The sequence below is a fragment of the Dendropsophus ebraccatus genome, chromosome 6 (assembly GCF_027789765.1).
Source record: "Dendropsophus ebraccatus isolate aDenEbr1 chromosome 6, aDenEbr1.pat, whole genome shotgun sequence".
In the NCBI taxonomy this organism is placed as follows: Eukaryota; Metazoa; Chordata; class Amphibia; order Anura; family Hylidae; genus Dendropsophus; species Dendropsophus ebraccatus.
In genome coordinates, this window is record NC_091459.1 from 125,058,043 (window position 1) to 125,070,043 (window position 12,001).

Consider the following 12,001-nt stretch of genomic DNA (forward strand, 5'->3'; position numbering starts at 1 on the left):
CTGCTCCTATATACAGGAATATAACTACTATAATACTGCCCCCTATATACAAGAATATAACTACTATAATACTGATCCTATATACAGGAATATAACTACTATAATACTGCTCCTATATACAAGAATATAACTACTATAATACTGCCCCTATATACAAGAATAAAACTACTATAATACTGCTCCTATATACAAGAATATAACTACTATAATACTGCTCCTATATACAAGACTATAACTACTATAATACTGCTCCTATATACAAGAATATAACTACTATAATACTGCCTCCTATATACAAGAATATAACTACTATAATACTGCTCCTATATACAAGACTATAACTACTATAATACTGCTCCTATATACAAGAATATAACTACTATATTACTGCCTCCTATATACAAGAATATAACTACTATAATACTGCTCCTATATACAAGAATATAACTACTATAATACTGCTCCTATGTACAAGAATATAACTACTATAATACTACCCCTATATACAGGAATATAACTACTATAATATTGCCTCCTATATACAGGAATATAACTACTATAATACTCTAACTCTCCAGATACCCCAAGCTTGCCACAAGGCATCGTGAGTCTAACACAGCTGGGATTGACATCTTCTCTAAATTCTCAGCGTACATCAAGAATACCAAGCAGCAGGATAATGCAGGTGAGTGGAGCAGTGTGTATGAGCGCATAAGAGGTTATAGATGTAGCAGAGCTGAGAACTCATGGTGATATCTCTCTGTTACTTTTGGTTGTCAGCAGTTTAGCTGTAGTGCAGGGATGGGGAACCTTTGGCCTTTTAACTCTTACAAAACTACAATTCCCATCATGCCTGGATAGCTGAAGCTAAAGCTTTGGTTGTCCAGGCATGGTGGGAATTGCAGTTTTGTATCAGCTGGACTGGTGAAGGTGCCCCATCCCTGCTGTAGGGGATACAGAAGTAGACCCTGGGGTATGAAAGGCCCCATAGGCCCATGTGCTACACAATAAGTGTGTACAGGGAGCACGAGAGGCGTAGGTCTTATAACTTTCCACAGGGTGTGTGCAAGACAATACTCCAAATTTAGTGTTGCGTGTCACTTTAAGATGAAAGACATGTTTACTACGGAGATGGGACTCATTGCACTGGAAAATAAAACCTTTAGAGGAATTTGATTTCTTCCCAAAATGTCACATCCCACCCTTTCCTCAGGAACAGTCGCTGTCTTTCTGTTGGCGGCCGGAGAGCGACGGCCTTGTCAGTTTTGGATGAATCTTTTCGGAAATATTAAAAGAATGCTGAAAGTAAGATATGTGTAAGGTCAGAGTTCATAGAACACACGTATACAGACAGGAAGCTGAGCTGTCGCCCATAGCAACCAAGTTCCAGATTTAAATGTTCCATAGGAAATAAAAGTAAAGAAAATGATAGAAAATGTTCCATAGAAAATGAAAGAAAACCTAATTGGTTGCTATGGGCAACTGATCTGCTGTGATGGGAGTCCTACCCAATGGGAGCAGTCTCAGTTCTCATAGGAACCAATCAGAGTGGGAGTTTCAGATTCTAGTGCAGGCTGCGAATTAGGGTTTAATAATTTTTTTTCACAAAAAAATTCTGCATTAAATCTGCAATATAATCTTATTTGCTGCGGCAATGATTCACAGAAAAATCTGTAATTTTTCCTTCCCTTCCTTTTCCTGATGGTGCGTTTTCACCCTTGGGAGCTGTCACATGTGTATCATGAAGCGTGCGACACTTAGCAACTTTTTTTTTTTTTACTCTTTTCTGGGTTTTTCACTATCTAAAACAGTCGGTTTACATCATTGTTAAATCTCCCCTACAATAGTCTGACAGCCATGTGACAGTAATAAATACATGTGCACCTAGCGCCCCCTAGTGGCAGCTGTCAGCAGAATTTGGAACTTCTCTACTTCATTATTTTTGATCAGCTTCTGGGAGAGTGATATATTTCTTACAATATACTATAATACAAATAATATACATAAAGTATTAGTAATACATACAGTATATTATTATATATACACCCACACGTATATTTATAGCTCATTAAAATAATACATACCATATATATATATATATATATAATCATACAGTATCAATAATATATTACATACAGTATCAGTAATATAATTAATACACTATCAATAATATAGTATTGGTAATATAACACATACAGTATATCATAATACATATATCAATAATACATACAGTATCAGTAATATAGTATGGTACATGATTGAATACATATCAGTATGATAACACATACAGTATATGATAATACATATATCAATAATATAATATATAAAGTATCAGTAATGTAATACATAAAGTATATGAATATATATATATATATATATATATATATATATATATATATATATTTCTCATATACTGTATGTATTGTATTACTGATTCTGTATGTAGTCGCCGATCCGATGTACCACCGCTAGCGATGGTGTAAACCGCACCAGGAAAAAGAATCTAAGGGGCCGCTAATCTTCAATTAGGGTCCATTTACACAGAAAGATTATCTGACAGATTATTTGCCAAAGATTTGAAGCCAAAGCCAGAAACAGACTATAAACAGAGATCAGGTCTAAATTAAAAGACTGAGATTTCTCCTCTTTTCAAATCCATTCCTGGCTTTGGCTTCAAATCTTTGGCAGATAATCTGTCAGATAACCTTTCTGTGTAAATGGACCCCCAGGTCACTACCCCTGGCTTGGCTTGCTAGTGACGGCAGGCGAGGTGCAGCTGGAGGCAGGTAGGTAGGCAGGCTGGGACACAGGAGAACTCACGGCTGGAACCGCAGGAATTATGGGCAGGAATCATGGGAGAGCTGGGACCACACACTTATGGAAGCATGGGGATCATGCAGGTGCACTCGTTTATAGGGGAGTGTCAGGGAACAGGGGCCAATTAGGAGCATACTGCTCCTTTAAATTTAACTGAGCTGATGTGCACGCTTCCCAGGTGGCGGGGGCACGCATGCTGGCGGCGGAGGAGAGAGCAGAGATGAGAAGAGATGTGGCGCCCGGCCCCTGTACAGTGGTGCCTTGGATTACGAGCATAATTCGTTGCGGGACAGCGCTTGTAATCCAAATCCACTCTTAATCCAAAGCAAATTTTCCCATAAGAAATAACTGAAAAGCAGACAGTTGGTTCCACACCCCAAAATAATGATTTTTTATTCTGAATAAAATGTAAAACACATGAAACAAACAATGAGAAACAGCAGAATATGTGATATTATAAGTTACTGTACAGTATAGCAATCAGCATGTGGAGTATAATGTATAGTAACTGCATAAACCTGAAAACACAGCAGCAGTTTGTAGATACAGGATGGAGCTGCAGATCCCCATAATGCAGTAGTGTAGTACAACAGGCTAGAATAGAGAAGCAGGGCTGCTGTCAGAGGTCTGTGTGGTCACATGACAGCAATGGGAAAGAGGGGGGGGGGGTGTTCAGCATGGACCAATCAGGAAGTGAGAATCACAGAGCTGTGCAGGAGGAAAGTGACAGAAACTTTATATACAGCAGTGTGAATGGCTGAATGTAAGTGCAGGCACATTATAGCAGTAGTGTGTATAGCTGAGTGTGAGTGCAGGCACATTATAGCAGCAGTGTGTATAGCGGAGTGTGAGTGCAGGCACATTATAGCAGTAGTGTGTATAGCTGAGTGTAAGTGCAGGCACATTATAGCAGGAATGGAGAGGATGGGAAACACAAGGGCTGACAGAGACTGCATGAAGTATGATAGAATGAGCAGGGCAGATGTGGGCACAGTATAGCAGCACTCACTGTCCAGGGAAAGAGGGGTTGCAGCTATGGAGAGATTACCCCACAGTCCTGTCCCCTGATGCAAGCCCCAGCCTGAAGTGGATCTGCTATGATTTGGAAGGTGAGGGAGATTCCTGGGCTGTAGACCCCGCTATTCAGGCCATGTCCTTCCCCCACCCACCCGGTACAGGGAGCTCTTAAACCAAAGCAATGCTCTTTAACCAAGTTACAATAAAAAAAAACTGTTCTTGCAAAACGCTCTTAATCCAAGTCACTCTTAAACCAAGGTACCACTGTATATGATAATACATATATTAATAATATAATACAGCATCAATAATATAATATATCTAACTAGAAAATGTACCCGACGCTGCCCGGGTATAAAGTGTCAGTGTGTTAATTAAATTTGTTCCCAGGAGGCCAATCTAAAAGGTATTGTCAGTGGAATACGTGTATACCTGTAGTGCATAGTTGGAGGGGTTCTGTATACCTACAGTGTATAGTTTTTAGGGGTCCCGCATATCTGTAGTGCATAGTTGGGGGTGAAGGGGGGCTGTATACCTATAGTGTTTAGTTGGGGGGGGGGTCCTGTATACCTGTAGTGTGTAGTTGGGAGGGGCTGTATACCTGTACTGTATAGTTGGTGAAGGTCCTGTATACCTGTACTGTATAGTTCAGGGGTCCTGTATACCTGTAGTATATAGTTGGTGCTGTATACCTGTAATGTATAGTTGGTGGAGGTCTTGTATACCTGTAGTTAATATTTCTAGGGTCCTGTTCAGTACCCTCCTGTTCAGACTTGCCAGAAAATCTGATGTCCTTTAGAGGGGGGGGGGGGGGGGGGGGTATGGCGGTATTGCTCAGGTCTGGTATAGCGGTGTTATGCAGTCACAGTATGGTGGCATTGGTCAGGTCTGATATGGCGGTGTTATCCAGTCACAGTGTGGCGGTATTGGTCAGGTCTGGTGTAGCGGTGTTATCCAGTCACAGTAAGGCGGTATTGGTCAGGTTTGGTATGGCAGTGTTATCCAGTCACAGTATGGTGGTATTGCTGAGGTCTGGTATGGCAGTGTTATCCAGTCACAGTATGGTGGTATTGGTCAGGTGTGCTATGGTGGTGTTATCCAGTCACAGTATGGTGGTATTGGTCAGGTGTGTTATGACAGTGTTATCCAGTCACAGTGTGTCGGTATTGGTCAGGTCTGGTGTGGCTGTGTTATCCAGTCACAGTATGGCGGTATTGGTCAGGTCTGGTATGGCAGTGTTATCCAGTCACAGTATGGCGGTATTGGTCAGGTCTGGTATGGTGGTGTTATCCAGTCACAGTATGGCGGTATTGGTCAGGTGTGGTATGACATTGTTATCAAGTCACAGTGTGGCAGTATTGGTTAGGTCTGGTATGGCGGTGTTATCCAGTCCCATTGGGCCCCAAAAGTGATGTGCTGCTGGCGCTGCTATGTAAGATCTTAATGTGGGCGGCGTGGGCCCCCCCGGAGCCTTGGGCCCGGGGCGGCCGCCCAAACCGCCCACATTATAATCCGCCACTGGTAGGGGGCCCTGTATACATGTACTGTATAGATGGAGTAGGGGGTCCTGTATACCTGTAGTGCTCTGTATACATGTACTGTATAGATGGAGTATGGGGTCCTGTATACATGTACTGTATAGATGGAGTAGGGGATCCTGTATACCTGTAGTGCTCTGTATACATGTACTGTATAGATGGAGTATGGGGTCCTGTATACATGTACTGTATAGATGGAGTAGGGGATCCTGTATACCTGTAGTGCCCTGTATACATGTACTGTATAGATGGAGTAGGGGGTCCTGTATACTTGTACTGTATAGATGGAGTAGGGGGTCCTGTATACCTGTACTGTATAGATGGAGTAGGGGGTCCTGTATACATGTACTGTATAGATGGAGTAGGCGGTCCTGTATACCTGTACTGTATAGATGGAGTAGGGGGTCCTGTATACCTGTACTGTATAGATTGAGTAGGGGGTCCTGAATACATGTACTGTATAGATGGAGTAGGGGGTCTACCAGTTATTACTGTGGATGTTGTGAGGCAGCTGCCCTAGCAACCACAGCTCCCTGTGAAAATGAAAGTAGTAATCCTATTGGTTGCTAATGCTGCGTTTACACAGAACGATTATCATGCGAATTTGCACGATAACGATCGAATTTGAACGATAATCGCCTCGTGTAAACGCAACAAACGATCGAACGACGAGCGAGAAATCGTTCATTTTGATCTTTGAACATGTTCTTAAATCGTCGTTTGCAAAAAATTTGCATTAAATTCGCATAGATGTACTGTATAGATGGAGTAGGGGGGCCTGTATACATGTACTGTATAGATGGAGTAGGGGGCCCTGTATACATGTACTGTATAGATGGAGTAGGGGGTCCTGTATACCTGTACTATATAGATGGAGTAGGGGGTCCTGTATACATGTACTGTATAGATGGAGTAGGGGGTCCTGTATACCTGTACTGTATAGATGGAGTAGGGGGTCCTGTATATACATGTAATGTATAGATGGAGTAGGGGGGCTACCAGTTATTACTGTGGATGTTGTGAGGCAGCTGCCCTAGCAACCACAGGTCCCTGTGAAAATGAAAGTAGTAATCCTATTGGTTGCTAATGCTGCGTTTACACAGAACGATTATCGTGCGAATTTGCACGATAACGATCGAATTCGAACGATAATCGCCTCGTGTAAACGCAACGAACGAACGAACGACGAGCGAGAAATCGTTCATTTTGATCTTTGAACATGTTCTTAAATCGTCGTTCTCAAAAAATTCGCAGATCGTTCCGTGTAAACAGTCGTTCACCTATTTTACCTATCGCAAAAGGAATTTTCCGTACGATATATCTTTCCGTCTAAACTCTGATCGTTATAAAAGAAAAATCGTTACTTCGAAGTCGTTAATCGTACGATCGGGCGAATTATCGCTCCGTGTAAACGCACCATAAGGCTCCAACTGCCGTTTCCTCTGGGCAAAGCTGCAGCTAATTATGTCACCTGTGTGTGCAGTGTGGAGATTTTCCTATTCATCTCTATGGGGCGCTCTTTCCCCTCCCTCTCCCCTCCTGTATATCTGGCGGGAACGGGAACTTCGCTCTAACCTTCCCGGGCACCCAGGGTATATGTGGGCCAAATTTGGGGTCAAACGGTTCAGGCGTTTGGAAGTCTATACGGGACAGACAGACAGACAGACTTTGATTTTTATAGATACAGTATTAGTAAGTTAATACATATAAAATCTGCAATATAATACATACAGTATTAGTAATATAATACACATAATATCAGCAATATAATACGTATAGAGCATTATTTTATGTAATTGTTTAGCTGCAGGCATGATTCTGAACACTAGAGGGCAGGAGAGCTCCACCAGTGATGCTGGGACACACCATGAAGTTTGGTAGTGAGGATACAGTTGTGTGGATTGGTCTGTGAGGTGACAACTGTATCACACAGCCTCATAATATGGCTGGAAAACCCCCGCTATAGTTACAGGAGTGTAATCACTGACCTTTGTGTATAAGAAAGCCTCCATACATTAGGCAGCCTTTCAGAACTATAACTCCCAGCATGCCTTCACAAGAACTCAGAGACAACATTGCTTACAGCTGCTGGATGTGACTGCAGTACCTGCAAGATCTCTGCTTGCTGTCATTGATGAAAGTAAACAGCAAAGTCTGAGCCCCATATAGACCTGTATTCCTGTAGGCAAATGTCACCAGAAGTTGTCAGATACAAGAACAATGGAAGAAATTATGTCAGACACAATGTTGTCAGAAATTAAAAAGTGGTGGTCAGAAATAAGTTTTGGAAGGAGAGGTTGTCAGATACAAGGTGGTTTGTAAGTTACAAAGTCATCTGGAGAGAGGTTGTCAGATGTCAGGGCATCTTATGAGAAGTAGTCAAAAATAAAGTTAATTGACCTGAGGTTGTCAGATAAGAAATTAAAAGAGGTTGTAGGAGACAAGTTGCTCCAATGAGAGGTGGTAAGATACAAAGTCATCTGGAAAGAAATTTCTGGACACAAGAACAGCTGATGAGAAGTTGTCAGAAACAGGTTGTTGTCTGCAGAGAGGTTGTCAGATAAAAGGTAAGCTGAAAAATAATTGTCAGACACAAGGACATCTGAAGGTTGTCAGACACTAGATCATTTAGAGAGAGTTTGTCAGATACAAGATCATCTACAAAGAGGTTGTCAGATACAGGGCTATCTAGAGAGAGGTTGTCAGATGCAGGGATGTCTAGAGAGAGGTTGTCAGATACAAGATCATCTACAAAGAGGTTGTCAGATACAGGGCTATCTAGAGAGGTTGTCAGATACAAGATCATCTAGAGAGAGGTTGTCAGATAAAGGGCTATCTAGAGAGAGGTTGTCAGATAAAGGGACAACTAGAGAGATTGTCAGATACAGGGCTATCTAGAGAGAGGTTGTCAGATAAAGGGACAACTAGAGAGAGGTTGTCAGATACAAGATCATCTAGAGGGAGGTTGTCAGATACAGGGCTATCTAGAGAGAGGTTGTCAGATAAAGGGACAACTAGAGAGATTGTCAGATACAGGGCTATCTAGAGAGAGGTTGTCAGATAAAGGGACAACTAGAGAGAGGTTGTCAGATACAAGATCATCTAGAGAGAGGTTAAATAAAAACAAGAAAAAACAAGGGCGCCGGCGCCTCGTGTCTCACCGTGATTGAACCAGGAGTAACGGGGGTGTAATGGTTACACTCACCTTCAAGCCCCTTGGGCTATGTGCATATCACCCCGATGGGGTAGTTGAGAAACAGTGTGAGTCTGGTGCTGGACAGGATAAGGGACTGCAAGCCACAGGTACCAGGAACGGGATTCTCCCAAAAAGATGGGGCCCGTGTGACAGAGTAGGCAAAAATTTAAAAAGAAAAGTACTCACAAGTAGGCGCTGTCCCAAAAGTCCAAAAATAGCCAGGAAATTAAATCAATGTAATAATTTATTGTGAGAGCACAAAGTTTACGCGTTTCAGGAGTTTTAGCATTCTAAATGCTAAAATGCTAAAACTCCTGAAACGCGTAAACTTTGTGCTCTCACAATAAATTATTACATTGATTTAATTTCCTGGCTATTTTTGGACTTTTGGGACAGCGCCTACTTGTGAGTACTTTTCTTTTTAAATTTTTGCCTACTAGAGAGAGGTTGTCAGATAAAGGGACAACTAGAGAGAGGTTGTCAGATACAAGATCATCTAGAGGGAGGTTGTCAGATACAAGATCATCTAGAGAGGTTGTCAGATACAAGATCATCTAGAGAGAGGTTGTCAGATACAATGACATCTAAAAAGAGGTTGTCAGATACACAGCCATCTAGAGAGGGTTTCTCAGATACAAGGTTATCTAGAGAGGTTGTCAGATACAAGGTCATCCAGAGAGAGGTTGTCAGACACAAGATTATCTAGAGAGGTTGTCAGATACAGGACCATATAAGATAATGTATAGGCTGTAAGATACAAGGTGAACTAAGGTTGTCAGGTACATGGATATCTGTAGAACTTACATCAGATACCCTCCCATACACTGATTGTCAGGACTGGATGCTTACTCCCTTGCTATATCCCCATAGGTTCAGTTACTTGAGGTATAACACTCGGCTGTAGCCGGCACAGTGGGGGTTACAGATCTGCGTGTCCTCCGGGGAGGGTCGGCCATCAGCGCTCTCCAGGCTTTGTTATAATCGGCGCAGCTGTCACATGTTATCGCTGCAGATGTGAATGGATGAACACTGGCACCCGCTTGGCTGAGGGTCAATGGCTCTGACTTGATTTCTGCCTTGGATTGAATGTGTCTCTTCTGGCTCTGGAAAGAAAGCATCGTGCAAACTCGCAGATTTCTGGCGGCAGCGTTACATTCTGATAGGCGTTTTGTCAATGTTTATATAGCTCAGACAGTTAATCCTATTCCCCAGCAAGAAGTTCACGTTCCTGACGCTGGGTCTGGTACCCTAATCTGCCCATAAGAACATATGGAAAATAGTACATAGAAACACTGCTGACCTCAGGGGACCCCATGGAGGGGAGAGAAGCACTGCTCTACCTGGAGCCTCGCTGTGCGCCTGGACAGGACCGCCACCTATGGACTGTGACCCAGGCATCTGCACTCTCTATAGTCTCTATTTCTCCAGTACTATAGACGTAGGCTTTGTGCATCATTATTATAATATGGTGTTTCTAGAACTATATCTTCTTTGCTGGACTTAAAGGATAAAGGGTCTGTGCACCATGAAGGTTTAGGTCCAAAAATAATAATAATAATAATAATAATAATCTCCCGTTTTGTGTCTACAGTGACTATGCACACCTATGTGTCTCATGGTTACAGACTACAAATAAGGCCAGTGAGTAGTCTGATTTTGCAGTCATTTTAGAGCTCTATTAGAAAGCCCGATCCACAGGGCAAGCTCTGCTCTACCAGATTGGCGTTCACTTACCGAGCCTATTACACGGGTTAATAATCTTGCGGGCAGGGCTGCTTTAAAGGGGTACTCCAGCATCAATGTATAGAAAATTGTAATACTTACCTCTCATGTAATACTTACCTCTCATGTTCTTCCAGTGTCCTGCCATGTGTCCCCCTGCTCACCTTAGCCATCGCAAACACTTCACCTCTCTAAGGGCCCTTTAACGGCTGATCATTGGTTTAGGTTTGGGCCTAAAATCGTTGGGCACCAACCGCACACTGCTACGTGTAATAGCAATGCATGGCCGATGGGTGACGATTGTCCAGACACCTGACACCTTACCTCTCCCCGCTCCCAGTCTACTCTCCTGTGCTCCTGCAACTTCCCGATACCGGCAGTTGCAGCGTCTGAGTGGCCAATCACAGGCCATGGTGGTCCCGGGAAGCTGCGGAGCACAGCAGAGAAGAGGTAAGGTATCAGGTGTTTGGGCGAGGGCTGCATGAACATCGCTAATGATGTCCATGCAGTCCTTACTGCCTAATTATCGGACCGTCTAATAGGTCCAGTAAACGAGCGGCGATCTAGCAGATTGGCGCTCGTTTACTAAAATGATCGGGCCCATTACATGGGGTGTCAGGTCAGCATTCCCTTGCTCCTTGTTCCCCCACCCGCTGCTGGCGCTATTACACGCGCCAACAGCGAGCGAGGAGGAGCAGGTGAGAGCCGGGTGCAGGGGGGTGGGGAGCTGCGGGGAGGCATCCTAGGCGATCGTCAGATTTTATGGGCAGCCCATAGGAGACAGCGGCGGTTTCCTGCCAGCGCTCCTATTACGCAGAGCGACAGCTGTAGATCGTTGCCAGGCTGATCGCTGCCGTTTGAGCCTGTTGAAAGACATCAATCAGCTGTCATCGTGCATGTTGGCTGATCATTGTCTACCATTACACGAAACGATTATGGGCCGTAACGGTCGGTATCGGACGAATACGGCCGATAATCACTTAGTGTAATAGTGACCGAAGCACTGTATAGTGATTGGCTGAGACGGGGTTGTCCATGGAAGTCAGTCAGTGGGGCCACTGGGGCAGTCATTTTCTATGGATGTCGGACTTATCTCTGGTAATTAGCATAACACGTTCCGACGGCGATTCCTTGACGGGACTTCATGGAAGGGGTGAGTATATGAGGCTCCACCAAGGGGGTTGGACAGGCTCTGCCCCAGCAGCCCGGGTGAAAGGTTTCCTTTATATGTAATACACCCTACAACCTGAGAATAGGGAGGGGGCGCTGATTTAGCAAAACTGTGTTTTTTCTAATCCTTAATAACCCTGTTTAAAGTTTGGATTTAACCAGAAAACTTCCCTCCTCCTATTACTAGGATGGTTTATAAGGCCTGACTGTGCTCAGCCCGTAGACTCATCAACCTGTGGAATCCTACAAAATTCTCAGAATCATGTCAGCAAGGCAGCACCAGGGTGCAAAATAGCCGCAGGCAGCTGAGCCGCTGCCAACCGCCTCCAGGCCCCCTCCCCGGCCTGTAAATATATAGATGCACTCCTAGCCGCTTCTCAGAATACCGTCTGCTCTCCAGATGTGAACCCGTAACATTACCGTGTGTGACACCTGCACGGAGAGACGGAACGGTGTGAACAGACACAATCCCGTGTAAGCTGCAACCTAAAGCCTGCATCTCGTCAGTCCCATAACCTGGGAAGAGAGGACATATGGGATT

General features: G+C 43.7%; 1 protein-coding gene across 2 annotated transcripts in view; it reads left to right on the forward strand.

Moving 5' to 3' along the window:
• Positions 1-12,001, forward strand: part of CLIC5 (chloride intracellular channel 5) — a 72,735-nt gene that overhangs the window by 48,552 nt on the left and 12,182 nt on the right. For both annotated transcript variants that reach the window (XM_069975866.1, XM_069975867.1), the window contains exon 4: positions 579-685. In XM_069975866.1, coding sequence (XP_069831967.1) covers positions 579-685 — 107 coding nt within the window. The remainder of the gene's footprint in view (positions 1-578; positions 686-12,001) is intronic.